Source organism: Polyodon spathula, chromosome 14 (assembly GCF_017654505.1).
Source record: "Polyodon spathula isolate WHYD16114869_AA chromosome 14, ASM1765450v1, whole genome shotgun sequence".
Taxonomy (NCBI): domain Eukaryota; kingdom Metazoa; phylum Chordata; class Actinopteri; order Acipenseriformes; family Polyodontidae; genus Polyodon; species Polyodon spathula.
This window is the reverse complement of record NC_054547.1, coordinates 30,170,178-30,186,276: the sequence shown is the minus strand read 5'-3', so window position 1 is coordinate 30,186,276 and position 16,099 is coordinate 30,170,178. Positions and strand designations below refer to the sequence as shown.

Genomic DNA, 16,099 nt, shown 5'->3' with positions numbered 1-16,099 from the left:
AAGTTAATAACAGTGCGATAGTACTTTTGTTTTCAGTAGCTGCATGTCAGGTGTTTTTTGTTTTTTTTTTTTTTTTTTTTCTCTTAAACAAGTAATTTGTTAGCAGCCCACACTGAAAATATGCTTGACTTTGTGATTCAGCTTGGGCAATGACTTCCCATTTTCAAAGAAGTAAATATAGGCATCTGGAAGCAATGAAAATGTGTTATTTTTGTCTCATTGAGTAAACAGATTTGTGATTTTATTTAGAAAAAAATATATAATATACTGAACGGTATACACTTCATGATCTCTTTTGCTATGTTATAGGAAAGCTTATAAAGGAACTTTGTAACATGAATATGTCTTGCTATTGATGTCAAGTCATTTTAAAACGTTAAGTTATAAGATAATATTATTGTGCTTGTGTGATTACTATACTTTGAATGGTTTATAGATTTTTTTTTTCCCCATGCAAACAAACTATTCACAGTATCAGTATCAGAAAATGAAACAGGCGGTAAACACAAACTTATTTTTACAGACTGCAGTACTCCGGTTTAGAGTCAGCGAACCAGAATACAGAGACATGCATTTGTATGTTAGTTCCAAAACAGTAAGTTGCTTTGCTTGTTTTTCAGTAATATAGTACAAATGCATGGCTACAACCAGGAATAGGTTGTGCTGTATAATTTACTTATGAAATAGTACTGTGTGAGAAGGTCTCTGAAGAGCAGTTGAATCGTGCTTATCAGGTAGCTTTCAGATCTTTTTACAGATAAGTATATTATATAGTTACCCAAGCGGAATAAGTGTGAAGCAAGAGTTTGAATTATCATGCATTAGTCCTTCCGGGCTGGACACAATGGGGGGGGGGGGGGGGGGGGGGGGGGGGGGGGGGGTGTGTTATCAATTAAATGGCAAGCAGTCAGTTCAGATCTTGAACAGCAATGCTGCTCTATGGTAAAATTGTTTTCTCTGCAGGTTGCACTATCCCATGCAGTAATTACTTGAATAAAGAATTACTGGTCAGACAGTGTTACAAAACAGGAATCAGAGATAATGCTGACTTTTGCCTTTTGTGTCAATGGTTCAAATATATTTGTACATCAAATCAGTAGATTATTTTTTTTTTTATATATAATTTGTTTAACAATTCCCTTATGCAGTGGACTCAGCCACAAATTGTTAGGAAGCCTATCAAACATCATGAAAGAAAAAGCTTCTATGACTGCACATTAATGTTTTTGCTCAGTTTCCCGATTAAAAAAAAAAAACAATAAGTAATTAGGCTGGTGAGAAGCCGGTGTTATTACCTGTAACTACATGGATGTCGTTGAAGATAATGCTAGGCAAGGAGGCTAAACAAAAAAATCCATTGTGTCCCATTGTCTAAAAAGACTAATTGAAAACAAGTCTAGTGATAGAGATTTGGAGATGAATGAATGTCTTTGCTCTCCGAATTGATTCTGATCAATAGTATGCATTTTATAGGTACTGTGTTTATACTATAGTGAATATGTTGTTTTTGTGTGGTTTGACATCAAATTGAAGGCAGTAGTATTAGGTTAGGTCTGCATCTATTTTCCAACAGCAGTAAAACAGTTTGTGTAACCACAGAGACACATTGTAAGCCTGACTATTATTCAAGCTTCTTTTATGAAATGTTTTGTATGTTCTCAAACTGGACTCCCTCATCAGTTTTACTCTCAAAGTGGTATAATGATTGTTTCATAATGCAGGGGTTTATATGTAGCTACGTAATTAAATAGTGATACTTCAGTTGAAATTAATGCAAGTGTTCCTATGTTGATGAATCAATACAGTACTTGAGGAATAGTATAACGTTACATAGTAAAGACTGTAAAGACTACTTGTACACTGGTTGCTTGTGGCAACACTGTTCATTATTAAAATCCTACATCTGCAGCTACAGTAGGGAAGTGACCATCATGCGTAGACATATCAAAACAAAAAAGTCTCTTGTTAAAACCATGCACCACCTGTCTGCACCGTCAAACTAGGCTGTAAAAGTTCATTTCAGTATCAGATTGTGGCTGGTTCAATGTGCAGTATGGAATCTAATCTGCAGCGTGACGTTAAACAGGTCAAAGGTCAATATCATATCATCATGTTGGTCCTTGGGTGCTTATTTCTGGTAACAGTTTGGTTAATTTCAAATCCATTAAGTAAACACAGATATCATTTTTGAACCAAAGTAGACAAGATTACCAAAAAAGACCTCATCCGAAAGCTGCACAAAACAGGAACGATTGGGATTTCTTGAAGGTGTTGGGGGTGAAGATAGGGGGTTAAGAAATGAAACAGCTTACCACCTGTACTTTCCCAATCTTAACTCAGTCAAGTGATTGAAAAGGTAGCAGGTGCAAGTTTTCAGATTGAGACCTGAAATATTCATGGACGCATTTCAAACGCATTTAATTCGGATGGCTTCCTAGCTGTACATGAAATGAGTTATGGTGACCTCAATCCAGTTTGTTGTAGTTAAATACGAAAAACCTGCTTCACACAAGGAAATGTATTTCCCCAGCTGAGAGAGAGAGAGAGACACAAAATATACAAAGCATGTGTAAAATTGGAATGTGGTGCTGGATAACTGGGCTTCCTAATGCGGTTTACCTGTAGTGTTGTATATAGTCTACTTGACCTTAAGCCTAGTCAACCAAAATAGAAATATAATATATATATATATATAGATATATATATAGATATAGATATATATTTTACCCACGGTTTTTATATACCTATTTACAGTAAAATAACTAAAAAACGGTTTTGCAATCCCAAATACTATAAAAAATGTCATTTATGATGGGTACCATGTCTATATATACTATATATATATCTATATATATATATATATATAATATACACACACACTTTTTTTTTTGCCATACAGAAACAGAAATCTAACCTTTAAAAAAAAAAAAAAAAAAAACGAATATCGATTTTTATTTCAATCCCATTGCACTGAAACAGCATAGAACAAGCTTGGGGTTTCTCAGTATTTAAACAATAAGCAAAAGTCTGCAGATCCTTATTTTGTCCCCGTCAGCTGCATACATTCCCTCATGTTCAAATTGTTTGCAGGGTTGCTTAATTGTTATGTGCAGTTTATGCTTTTTAAAAATTAACTTCTCTTCTCTTCCATCACAATTTAAATTCCCAAACTGCTCACTTCAAATTATACATCTGTGATGGCGCTAGTCAGAGCTTCCGTTTCCCTTCAGTCAGACTGTGTCTATGGTAACGGCTGAGCCTTGACAACTACGATTGTGAGTTTTTATTTAAAGTATTTTCTGTATAAAACCTCCCAATTTAAAAATGTTATTCTATGTTTTTTTTTTATAATGATTTCTTTTTATATTTGCATTTTGTTTTATTTCGTTAAATTTGTGAAAACCACGGGTCACATATATTTAGTCTGCAGACAGGTAGACCTGTGTAAACTTTCTCTACTGGAAATACTACCTTGATTTCTCACTTCTTGTAAAGACGCCAATATATCAGAATTTTGATCATCGTGGTTTTCTTTTGAAACTTCTCCAATGACATTAAAATAATTTGATGTTTTCCTCATCTTGGTTTCAAACTATCTGGAAACGCATAGCCATCACAGTGATAAATCAGTGAAATTGGCGGGGTATGGGATTTGTATTTTTTAATGGTTGATTAACAGTGGGCAGTGGACACCAATAAACTACATTCCCAGACACTCCATGATGTATCATATCCCAGATATATATATATATAATACATATGAACTATATATATATCTATATATATAGGATATAGTATATCATTATATGCTATGTTACATATTACAATTATATACACACACACACACACACATACATACACACACTATAAGCGAGCCTTACGACTCAGGTTCATTTAGCCCTTTAAAATATAGACCCAGACACAAGTTTAAAGGTTTAAAGCTCGGATGAGCAATTTTTTAATAAGAAAAACTAAGAGAAAATGAAAACAAACACATTGCTCTTTTGAGCACTAACTAAAGAAAAACAGGAACCTACTCTAAATAAGCCGGACAGCTAAACTGTTTACCGGCTGAAAACACACAGTTTTCTTTACATCACACAAAAGGAACACAGTACCTTTTCGTGATGGCTCGGCAGCAGGGTACACCTCCTGCTTCCTTCTAGTCAGCAATACTGAAGAGACTGGCTGCACCTCTTAAATACCCTGCACCTGGATTTAATTTACAATTGCTTCCAGGTGTGTGTGTGTGTAACTACACACACACACACACACACACACACACACACTGGTTTTAGTCAATATCTCAGTGAGATAACAGGTCAGCAATGTCATACACATTCAAATACAGAGTGTAACATTTTGTATAATAATGGCTTTTTTTTGTATAATTATGTATTGATGTATTTATTTTCTGCTTAAAAATGAAATTTAAGAAATAAGAATACAAATTGGCCTTAAAAAAGAACTACTTGTAGCTGTAATTGTTTACCTCAGGGTAATGTGTTGCTTTGCCCCCAACAGCACAGGTTTTTTTGTAACTGAGGGCTGCATTGATGCAGAACTGCTTTTAACTGACAATACGCAGTCCTGGTGCAGCTGCCTCATAGGGCTTCACAAATGTGATGAAATACAGGTGTCCCAGAGACCCAGCTGGCTCTAATGACTGATTCTTTTTAGATATTGTTGTTATCAGAGAGACTGCAGTTATCAACGAAACAAGCCATTTGAAAGACGGTCTTAAAAATTGGTACGTGTACGCATACATGCATGCTTCTGATTTAGAAGGTGAATTCTAATGTAATGGCCATTTTAGAATGGAAGTCAAAGTTGACTGCCATTAAATGTCTCTGCTGGCGCTCCAGAGGCCCACTTTCAGTTAATCAGCAATTTGTCACAGACGACATCAAATCTACGAGTATAAATTACTTTGCAGTCTTATTATTTCTTAATTGAAGAGCACCAATGTGAAATTGCTTAAGATGAAGCTGGCATGATCTTGTTTGCAATTAACTGAGGTGGCTTTGCAGGTTCCTTAAACAAACTATATTAGTTATTTTCTTGCTTTCTTGCTTAGAGAGTCGCAAACAACCTTGCAGTGACATGCAATTACCTGCCGAATAATGTTAAAACTCATTACCCACAAGGCAGGGCGGGGGCTGGTAATGGTTTAATTTATAAGCAGGGATCTTTACAGTGTTACACGTTGCTACTCTATGTATTATACAGTATCCATTTATACAACTGTGAGCTATTGAACAGGTGTAGCAGTGTATGAAGGATTGAAGTTTCTGTGGCTGGGAGACCTTTAAATTGGTTATTTAGCTTTTAAAATGTGTTTGTAGCTGGCTTTCATGATACTACAAAAACTAATTTAGTTCCTATCAGCTCTATCTGCAAAAGTTCTGTGCAGTTAGTGATGAGTTGACTACATTGTGGCATCTAAAATTTATTAAGCATCTGCATGCTAGTGATACTTAAGCTGTATGTGTTATACTGTAAATCTGAAGCTGCTGCCTCTTTGAGATACATGCTTCATATTTTCAGTGTACAGAAACATATGGCAAAATGTCCCAGTACCCTTCACATGTATGCAGTCGAGCCAATTACTTACTGAAGTCAGAGAGGCAACAACTATGTAGATACCTTGGGAAAATTGAGCCCTTTATCTCTGGCTTTTCATTGAATTTTAAGTTACAGTTCCTTATTTTACTTATTTAATCTTATCACCTTTGTAAGATTATGTTAATCCATATATTTTTGTTCCTAAAGTATATTTGTAGGTGCTGCCTTGTGTAAATCTGATTATTGCAGTTTTGCTACTTATCTGTATTCAGAAACCAAGCTTGCATCACCACTTTAAAATCTGTGAAAGCCTTTTAACTAATAACTATCCCAATATCCTAATAACTCATACAAGCTAATATACTTGGGTTTCATTTTTTTGTATTATTATTTCAAGACCCTACTTATCTGTATTCAGAAACCAAGCTTGCATCACCACTTTAAAATCTGTGAAAGCCTTTTAACTAATAACTATCCCAATATCCTAATAACTCATACAAGCTAATATACTTGGGTTTCATTTTTTTGTATTATTATTTCAAGACCCTGCAGGTGTTTCTTGTAAACCTCTCAACTATTGTCTTTATGATCAATGGGAACACATGACTTTCCTTTTACACCCATAGCATGTATTCTGTATCTGCTGTACAATTTTTTTCACAAATAAAACTTAATGTTAAGTGCTGAAGCTAGCTAATGTAATGCTGTTTGTAATGGGAGTAGAACATTCTAGATATGTTTGGTTAAAAACAATCATGCTACCCACACACAAAATATATTAATGTTTGTGATGTCTGTTTGCAATTATGAGATTTTCAGAAATGCAATAAACCAGTATATATTTTTTTTCACTTAAAGGGAGAAACTCTATTACAAATGTGGAGCTTTTGTAGAAACACTGATTACGCTATTTATACACAATTATCTTTTTATTTTTCTCAATGTGAATTTTTCATAAGCTGTAGATTTGAAGTTGTTTGTGCTTAAATTAGATTTCATGAATTATATCGCATGTAGCTTAAAAAAGGATTACTTTATAAAGTAACAACTCCTCTTTTGTTACAAAACAAATATTAAAAGCACAAGCTTGTTTGTTTTGCATATTAAATTGTAGGCTGCACTGTTTTTTGTACATGGAAGTCATTTTTTAAAAAGGTTTTAAAATGTGCGTTTTTTCAAAATAAATGACAGAGCAGCAAATCAAAAGAAGCATTATGGTGAATAGTTTTAACGTCTGGTTTAATCAAATTGATTGACCTGACACATTCACGTTTGATTTCCTCAAATTGTCTCTTAAAGAATAATGATAACACACAAATCCTTAAAGACGTTAAAACATTTCCATACAGTTTTCACATAACCCGTTCGATTTGAAAGTGGATTTCTGCTTCCACATGTATTGCTTTGAGTTCATTTGAAACCTGACACATTTGGGCATGCCCATGGAAGCAATGGTACATTTTAAATAAAAGGATCTGCTCAAATACTGTATTCTTCTGGGTTGTTGTCATATACTTGTTCTGGTATGTGACTCATCCAATATGAAGTATTGTTACCCAGGTGATGGTATGAAAAAAAAATATTTTATAATCTTTGCAGCAAACAGTATGTAGATTGGTTTCTGTAAGTAGGTTTTTCAAATATACCCTTTCTAAAGTTGCATCAAACTGAGAATACCAGAATGCCAATCTTAACTGATCTTGATGATTGTATCTTTAACTTCCAAACCCAGCTGAGGCCAATTCCAATTGAAGTTCCAGTCCGGTGCATAGATTGCATTCAGAAGTTACTCATCTCTTGGATGAATATAAATAGGAAATAAGAAGTTGCTTTAAACATTGTTTTTTTTTTTCCCCTTTTCTTTTTTGTTTTTTCTAATTACAGGTTTTTTAAGCACTGGTGACCAAGCTGCTAAAGGAAACTATGGACTTCTTGATCAAATCCAAGCTCTGCGCTGGATAAGTGAAAACATTGCATTCTTTGGTGGTGACCCTTTACGAATAACTGTTTTCGGATCTGGGGCAGGTGCCTCTTGTGTCAATCTCTTGACTTTGTCCCATTATTCTGAAGGTAACCGTTGGAGCAATTCAACCAAAGGTATAATGCAGGTTGCAAATTTTGACAATTTTGGTGTCTGCATGCCCCTGCCATTAATGTTAAATGTGACACTCTCAGTGTATATTTCTTCTTTATATATCTTTCAATGTTGATTTAAAAACAGAAAAGAGCAGCATTATTTGGATGTTTAATACCAGATTTTTCCTTTTCTTTCTTTTTTTCTTACTCTTTTTGCATGTTGATATTTGGGTGGCAAAGCTTTCTTTTTTGTCTTTTTCTCGATCTCTCTCCTGTAGATCTTTCTAGAAATATTGTGCAGTTGACTTCCGAACTGCACACATGTAGACTGTCCCTAATATTTTTCCTTCCCTCTTTAGCAGAAACCTTTGTTTCAAAAGGTGTGGCATCCATTCATGGTCCTAAAAAAATCAAAACATGCTGTCATTAAGGCCTAAATGTGTGTGTCCTACAACAGATTTTAATTCCAAAGCTAATCATCTTCTGGAAGAAACAGACTGACAGTCCCAAGTGCCTGGTTCAGAAATCTTTTCTCTGAAACTGCATGGAAGTCACTTGTTGTCATCAAAGAAATGTTTTGCATGCACGATCCAAAATTGTCAAAGCATCGAGGTCATAAGCAGATTTTTGTATTTATTATTTGTGTGTGTCAGCATCTGTTTCCTCTCTCCTTTCTCACATCACCCTCTTTAAAGTAGACTAGCCAGAGAGAACTCCAGGATTGTGAATTTTGGGTGTTAGAACTTTTTTTTTTGCACCCCACCCCCCAATTTTTGCATGGTCATTGTATGCCTTCACACATTAGTTTTTCCACATCTCATTTTTTGTTTAAATGATCACTTTATAGAGGAACAGTGTTGGTGTGTTACCTGAAACGTCTTGGCAATTTTCTGGCAATCTTGAAAATTAAATGACAAATAACACTTTATACTATGTCAGTATAAGCCCTCTGTGAGAAACTTGTTCTTAAAGGATTTTTTTTATATATATGAACTAAGTGGAAGTTTCACAGAAATATCTGTAAGTAGTCTAAATCAGTGAAAGCTTTCATTTAAATCATTGAAATAAAGTGTCTGTTAAAGGATCATGAAGAGGGTCCTCATATGGAGGGGAACAGATTTCCACTAGAAAATTAACAGTCCATGATTTGTTCTATATTTCAGCTGCATTGGGTCTAATTGTTTTTATAGGTCATACAATGTAAGGTTGGTCATCTCTGGGTGTCAAGACGTTTCAGTGCATGCCAATATGCTTCAATTGTTTCCACCCTTTATTACTATAGAATACAAGAACTGTGATACAATGTTTAGATACAATAATAGAATTGTAAGCTCAACTTAATCAGCACTACAGTATGTTTTTTTCTTTATTTAGAAGACCACAAATATATATATTTTTTTAAATGGCAATGCAATTTGTCACAGGAAAAAAGGATCTTTATTATGCTTATGCATATTATTGCCATTTAGCACACATATTATTAAAGTAGAATAATGAGATTATATAATTTATACAACTATATTACAATGTGTTTGTCATTATGTATACACTGTATATGCCAGTGGTTCAAAAGTCACTGTATTTGTCCAGTTCATGGATTTACCTGGGGAAAAAGGATGTTTTATGGTCATCCACAAAAAACTCCCAAAAGATCTGGTTCCGCAGTTCTTGCAAAAAACTATTTCTACACCATCACAATTTGTGCTACTACAATATATATATATATATATATATATATATATATATATATATATATAGTAATATATATATATATATATATATATATATATATATATAGTAACCAAGCTTGCACTCAAACAGTTCATTGCCCCTTTAAAGCATGACCCAGCACGCAGAAATGGAAGTTAAGGCGCTCACACGCTATTTTTAATACACAAACAAAATAAATTAACACAAAACAAACACCTAGCTCTCACAACCACTAACTGCCACATACAGGAACCTAACTACAACAGGACAGCTAAGCTGTTTACTTGTAACACACAAAAAGGCTTTTTCACACTACCTTTTTTTCCTTTCAGTTGAAATCACCATCAACCAGGCTCCTCACACACCAGCAGCCCTGGGCAGCCTGGCTGCTCTCTTTAAATACCCTGCACCTGGCTCTAATTTACCATAAACACCAGGTGCAGGGGATAACTAATAATTAAACAATTAACCCAAAACAGGAATCTACATTCTCACTTTTTTTTTTCTCTAGCAGGGAGGAAATTAACCCTCTCCCTGCTCATATATATATATATATATATATATATATATATATATATATATATATATATATATATATATATATATATATAACTAAGCAACACAATAGCTTTAACCACATGATATATAATTATAAGATATGTATGTAGTGTGCATTATTCCCCTTTATCGGTTTTATTTTATTACGGGTGTGTTTATACATTAACATTACAGCTCCCTTTGATGCCATACCAAGCATCGCCTTCATAGCAGCCATTAACTGAAACAGCTTTCTTATGTGAAACAAATAGCCTACTAACTAAATAACTGTTAAACATTATGAGAGCACATTTATCTTGTCAAAATTACAGACTTATTTTTTTTGGCATTGTAACAGCATTGTTAAAAAAAAAAATCTACATCTAGCATTCATGTAAAATGCACATCTTTCTAATCTGTGCTCATTCTACTGCTTGTGCTGACTGTTCAGGAAAATAAATAAATAAATAAATGTAATCTGGCTTTTCCAGCCTTTTCACTCTGCATAAACATAGCGCACTACATGGCATATTCCTAACTTGTTTGGAATGACTAAATTAAAACAAACAAAAAAACAACAACATTAAAATCAGAGTTTTATAACTTCTTTTTCAACAATATAAAATGTGCTACAGCGTTGCCAGGGATATAAGAATATCCCTTAATAGTTTTTGAAGAGGTTTGCTGCTTATGGTAACAGAAGTTAATGTGAAACAAATATGCTATATTTGTTGCTTTATTTGTGAACTGTAACACAGTATGAATGATCGATTTCAGCTCCATGTTATTATATGGGTTTATTCAGCTAGGTTTAATATTTCACAAGACTATATGTCAAAAACTAAATTCTCTCAACACTGCAGTCTGTTCTTGACGATGTCATATTTAACCAAAATGCTATAAATCCTATCTACTGTGCACCGCCAATCACATTTAATTTACACATCACAGCGCACCTGAAGCAGTATGTAATATTTCGGTGTGTTTTTTATATGTACATCGATCAAAGTAGGCGACATAGTAAGTGGAATAAGTTAAGTTAGAAATGGATAGATTAAGTTGCTACATGAGGTAACTGTTAGGGGGACAGGCACTGGTATTTACATTTACTGGACTTGAGGATGACCTAAGCCTCAGTGCATTATTTGTCAGGAGGGTAAACCTGCAAAATCAAGATGCTATTTATCTACGAAGCAGAATGTGTGAAAAAAATTGCTTTTTTAAACAAAAGAAACTGGAACTTTGCCATCAGCAACTTTCAGTGCACAAAATGACAACATTCCTTGATGAATTGGTAGTGAAGATTCAAGCCCAGGGACTTATACATATATCTATAAAATTTGTTTCAAAGTGTGTGACAAGTGGTCCGTGGGAAAAATCCAAAAACTAAGGTGGTCCCAACATTGAAAAAGTTCTACTGTACACCACCTGCAAAGTGTCAGTGCTTTTTCCCCAGTATATCCATCACTCAAACCCATCCCTTATGTACTGTATATTTAAAGTATTCCCATTGTTATGTGCTGCTACAGTTTAAAAACTCCTCCTCTGTCGTTTGCTTCTGTATTTTATGTGTTCATTTCCGCTGAACTTCTACCAAGTAGACATGACTTTGCTTTTCTAAAAGTATGTTAGGCATGAGATACTCGCGGTGTTCCCCAAAAGACCATTTCATGTTCTGTAATTGTCATATTTAGTGAAGACTTTACAAACCGTTTAAGAAAAGTATTCTTTCAATGTTTATCTACAGGTCTTTTTCAAAGAGCTATTGCACAGAGTGGTTCTGCTCTCTCTAGCTGGGCAGTCAGCTTCCAGCCTGCCAAATATGCCAGGATGTTGGCCACCAAGGTGGGCTGCAACCTCATGGACACCGTTGACTTGGTGGAATGTCTCCAAAAGAAGCCCTACAAGGAACTAGTGGACCAGGACATCCAGCCAGCCAGGTACCACATAGCCTTTGGCCCTGTTATAGATGGTGACGTCATACCAGATGACCCCCAGATCCTGATGGAGCAAGGAGAGTTTCTCAACTATGACATCATGCTGGGCGTCAACCAAGGCGAGGGATTAAAGTTTGTAGAGTTCATAGTGGACAATGAGAATGGAGTTCGGGCCATGGATTTTGACTATGCTGTTTCCAGTTTTGTGGATGATTTGTATGGGTATCCTGATGGCAAAGATGTCTTAAGGGAGACCATTAAGTTCATGTACACTGACTGGGCTGACAGACACAATCCGGAGACTCGAAGGAAGACGTTGTTGGCTTTGTTTACCGACCACCAGTGGGTGGCACCAGCAGTGGCAACAGCTGACCTTCACTCGAGCTTTGGATCTCCTACCTACTTTTATGCCTTCTACCATCACTGCCAGACAGATCAGGTGCCCGCATGGGCTGACGCAGCTCACGGAGATGAAATCCCATATGTGTTTGGGCTTCCAATGATTGGTCCTACAGAGCTGTTTCCCTGCAATTTCTCAAAAAATGATGTCATGTTGAGTGCCGTGGTGATGACATACTGGACCAACTTTGCAAAAACTGGGTGAGTTGAAAACTAAGTTTTGTTGGATCATGCTGTACATATATATTGTGTTTATTGTTTATGTGCAGAATAGATTAAGAGACCCTCATGCAGTCATGTTTATTTTATTATCCACAGATGTGTTCATCTAAATTTAATTATTCAATAGGCTTTGTTATTCTTTTTTATTTGAATTTATAATATTTACAATATTAAAAAAAGGGCAGAAATCCATGACATTAACAAGGATGACAAAAGTAATGGGTTATTTAATATGGGTATTATCAGGCATGGCTGTGTTATTTGTATTTGTATTATATTTTATTATGATATGAGAGTGTACATTATTACAATCCAAACTGAATTAGTTACAGTGAATATGTTATTGGGTATTGCATTTCATCCAGTTATTACTTGGATCTTGTTGCCTAGACATTAAATCTAATAAATGATGACCATTAATTTGCTGCAATCACCATATTCATTATAATGCAATATATATTACATATATCATTTGAGGCCAGTCTTGCAAAAACCATATTGGGTTAGAAAGTTGCCAAGAAGCAGCTTTCATTGTTCAGTCAGAATACTTTGCAGCTTTACAATGTTTACAGTTACAGAGGGCTCTTGATTGAGAAAGCATGGTGGATCATAAGACCATTTTGCTGCCAACTGAGAGGGTAGTCCCCCTGGAGCATTGTTGATGTAGTATCATAAAACACCATGGCAAAGGACAGCAAAGAGAGGAAATTGAGTTTGTCAGTATTTAGTATAGTCAATACAGTACATCCTCAAGGAACAAAAATAGAAAATAGCCTGTGAAAGGAGGTTGGGGATTATAAGCACTATACAATATACTATAATTGACCTGTTTCTAATAATTAAAAGTATTAATCAATACTATCCTTTAACTTCCAGTGACCCCAATCAGCCAGTACCTCAGGATACAAAATTCATTCACACAAAGCCAAATCGTTTTGAAGAGGTTGCATGGACCAGGTATACGCAGAAAGACCAGCTGTACCTCCACATTGGTCTTAAGCCCCGGGTTAAGGAGCACTACAGAGCAAACAAGGTCAACTTGTGGTTAGAGCTGGTTCCTCACCTACACAGTCTGAATGAAGTAACCCAGTTCACTTCAACCACTACGAAGGTCCCACCAGATATGACACCCAGGACCCCAAATAAAATCCCAGTAACTAAGCGGCCTGTGACTACGCCCTTTCCTACTGAGAATCAGAGTAGCCAGAATCAATTGGAAGGTCCTTTCTTGGTGGACCAAAGGGACTACTCAACGGAACTGAGTGTGACAATTGCCGTTGGAGCATCTTTGTTGTTTTTAAACATCCTGGCTTTTGCAGCGCTGTATTACAAAAAGGACAAAAGGAGGCACGATGTACACCGGAGATGTAGTCCCCAGCGCAACACCACCAATGATCTCATCCACACACAAGAAGAAGAGATAATGTCCTTGCAAATGAAGCATACAGATCTGGATCACGAGTGTGACTCCATCCATCCACATGAGGTGGTTCTGAGAACTGTCTGTCCTCCAGACTACACGTTGGCCATGAGAAGGTCACCGGATGATGTCCCCTTAATGACCCCGAACACCATACCTGGGATTCAGTCCCTGCATACATTTAACACTTTTAGTGGTGGACAAAACAACACCCTGCCTCACCCTCACCCCCACTCACATTCAACAACCAGGGTATAGCCAGGACAAAAAGACCTACAAGAGCACTACTACTCTGGTGGATATTTTCAACTTTTTCGTACTGTCGAAAAGAATGATAGGGAATGATATTTTGTTAAAATTGCTGGATACTTAATGTGGTACGTTTGAAAAACAGAATGGAATTTTTCCAGCTTTTCCAATGGAGGATATCACTTGTCAAGTATACTAATAACAGTTGCTTGAAGCGATTTGAACATGAAATAAAAATAATTTTCTACTGAGGTTTGGAATTGTTTCTAAAGCCAAGAACCAATGCAACTCAGAGAAAGTAGGCATGCGTGACGCAAATAGAGAGAATTGTAAGCTGAAAAAAATGGAAACTGTCTAAAAATATGCACAAGGGAGACATTCAGTCTCGGATTCTTTTCACCAATTTATTTTTGGAACAGTTTTATTGTATAGAACTTATTTACATATCTAGATATGTACACAAAGCACCAATGCTGTTTAAGCCCTGACTGGGCACAAATTCTGCAATCTGCCAGCGAAACAAAGGGGATAATGACATTCTGGCAGATACAGCTTCATCACACAAGTGCTGTCTATACTGAGAGCTGGAGAACAAGGGAATTGGATATTTTTAGCACGATGCGCATGATAATTTATCTGCTTGGTGGCTGTTCTGCTGATTAAGTTGTAATTAAAGTAATTCTCATCCCCATTGAATTTCTTTGAAGAAATATACTTCATCGATTGCCTCCAACCTACAAAGAGGTTTTGGTGGGGTGTTGGTGGTAAAGGGGAGGGGGGTGTTGGGGTCTAAATAAAATAGTACAGTAATTACAGTAATTCAGAAGGTCTTCAGTGAATATGGTTAAAAAGAACTAGTTTTGTACAATGTGTGTTGGTACAACTTTTTAATAGTGGTGAACACTAGCTGTTATAAATCCCAGAAAAGTGTATTTGTTTTTTCTTCTTTTAATGTTTTCTCCAATTTTCCATCCATTTTTTTGCAGCCTTTGTTTTTTTTTTTTTTTACTAATAATCATGATCACCATTCTGTAGCAAAGCAATTTGTTTTTCATGCAGTTAGTCAAGATTATGTCTGCCCAAGGCTGTAAAAAGTATTTCATTGATTGGATACATTTTATGAGGTAAGTTCCATATGAGTATTTTAAGATTAATGCAAATGATTTATATTTTGGAGATTTTCACAGCTTGCACTACTTAGTGTAAGGAGAATGTACATCACCTTTCAGAGTACAGTATAAGGCACAGTTCCCATTAAGTTTGACCATTTTTTGGATTTTATGCTTCGCCATTTATTGAGGCAGTATTTTTGGCTTAGAAGTAGTCAAATAATGATCATACAATGGTAAATTTCAAAATTCATGTATCATAATCAATTTGAAGAGTATTTTCTGGGTGATTATATCCTTCCATGTTAAGTGCTTTTGCTTTTGTAATTTTTTGCAGTTGGATTATAGAAGTACTTAAATCTTACCTCTGTGGCTATCTAACTTTTGTGTTCCTGCTTCGCTAAATCATGGTTTGAATCCATTCAGTCTGTACCACTCATGATCATTTAACAAATGCTGTTCTTTTTCCTGTAGAATTGCATCGGGTAGCAAAGAATGTATAGTGAAGAATAATTAGTAAAAGCAGAAAAAGTGGTACTCTTGCATGTGCAAAACCACACCTGAAATGTCCATATTGTGTAGTGTCGCTCATGGAGATCATAGTGCTGGAGTGCTTAGTAGTATCCACTGTTAATACGCAGCCAGCAAATGGTTGGATGTATATTTGATACATTAATTGCCTTCATCTCCTTCATTCAACCCATAGGGACACAATTAACCCTTTGAATGAGAGAAAATACACCCATGTCTGAAAACTCAAAGCACCTCCTGGCTTACTACAGATTCCTGGCTAACAGCCAATTTAAGGATTTAATGTTGTGACTTTCTGATAGATGGGGTCAAAACACCAGTACTTAGGCTTCCTTTGAGCGATC

The 16,099-nt window shown here is 35.6% G+C and overlaps 1 protein-coding gene across 1 annotated transcript; it reads left to right on the top strand.

The window, feature by feature from the left end:
• The first annotated feature begins 7,106 nt into the window (after positions 1-7,106).
• LOC121326586 (neuroligin-1) lies at positions 7,107-14,853 on the top strand. The gene is made up of 4 exons (XM_041269919.1): positions 7,107-7,131; positions 7,450-7,662; positions 11,636-12,425; positions 13,323-14,853. The coding sequence occupies exons 1-4, from the start codon at positions 7,107-7,109 to the stop codon at positions 14,122-14,124; spliced, it is 1,830 nt and encodes a 609-aa protein (XP_041125853.1). The 3' UTR covers positions 14,125-14,853.
• Positions 14,854-16,099: the final 1,246 nt, after the last annotated feature.

What these genes read in the sequence shown, in the direction of transcription:
- LOC121326586 (XM_041269919.1), top strand. Translation starts at nt 7,107, where the DNA reads ATGAAGTATTGTTACCCAGGTGATG. An exon ending in GTATTGTTACCCAGGTGATG is followed by an intron (nt 7,132 to 7,449) that starts GTATGAAAAAAA and finishes TTCTAATTACAG; the next exon opens with GTTTTTTAAGCACTGGTGAC. An exon ending in ACCAACTTTGCAAAAACTGG is followed by an intron (nt 12,426 to 13,322) that starts GTGAGTTGAAAA and finishes TTTAACTTCCAG; the next exon opens with TGACCCCAATCAGCCAGTAC.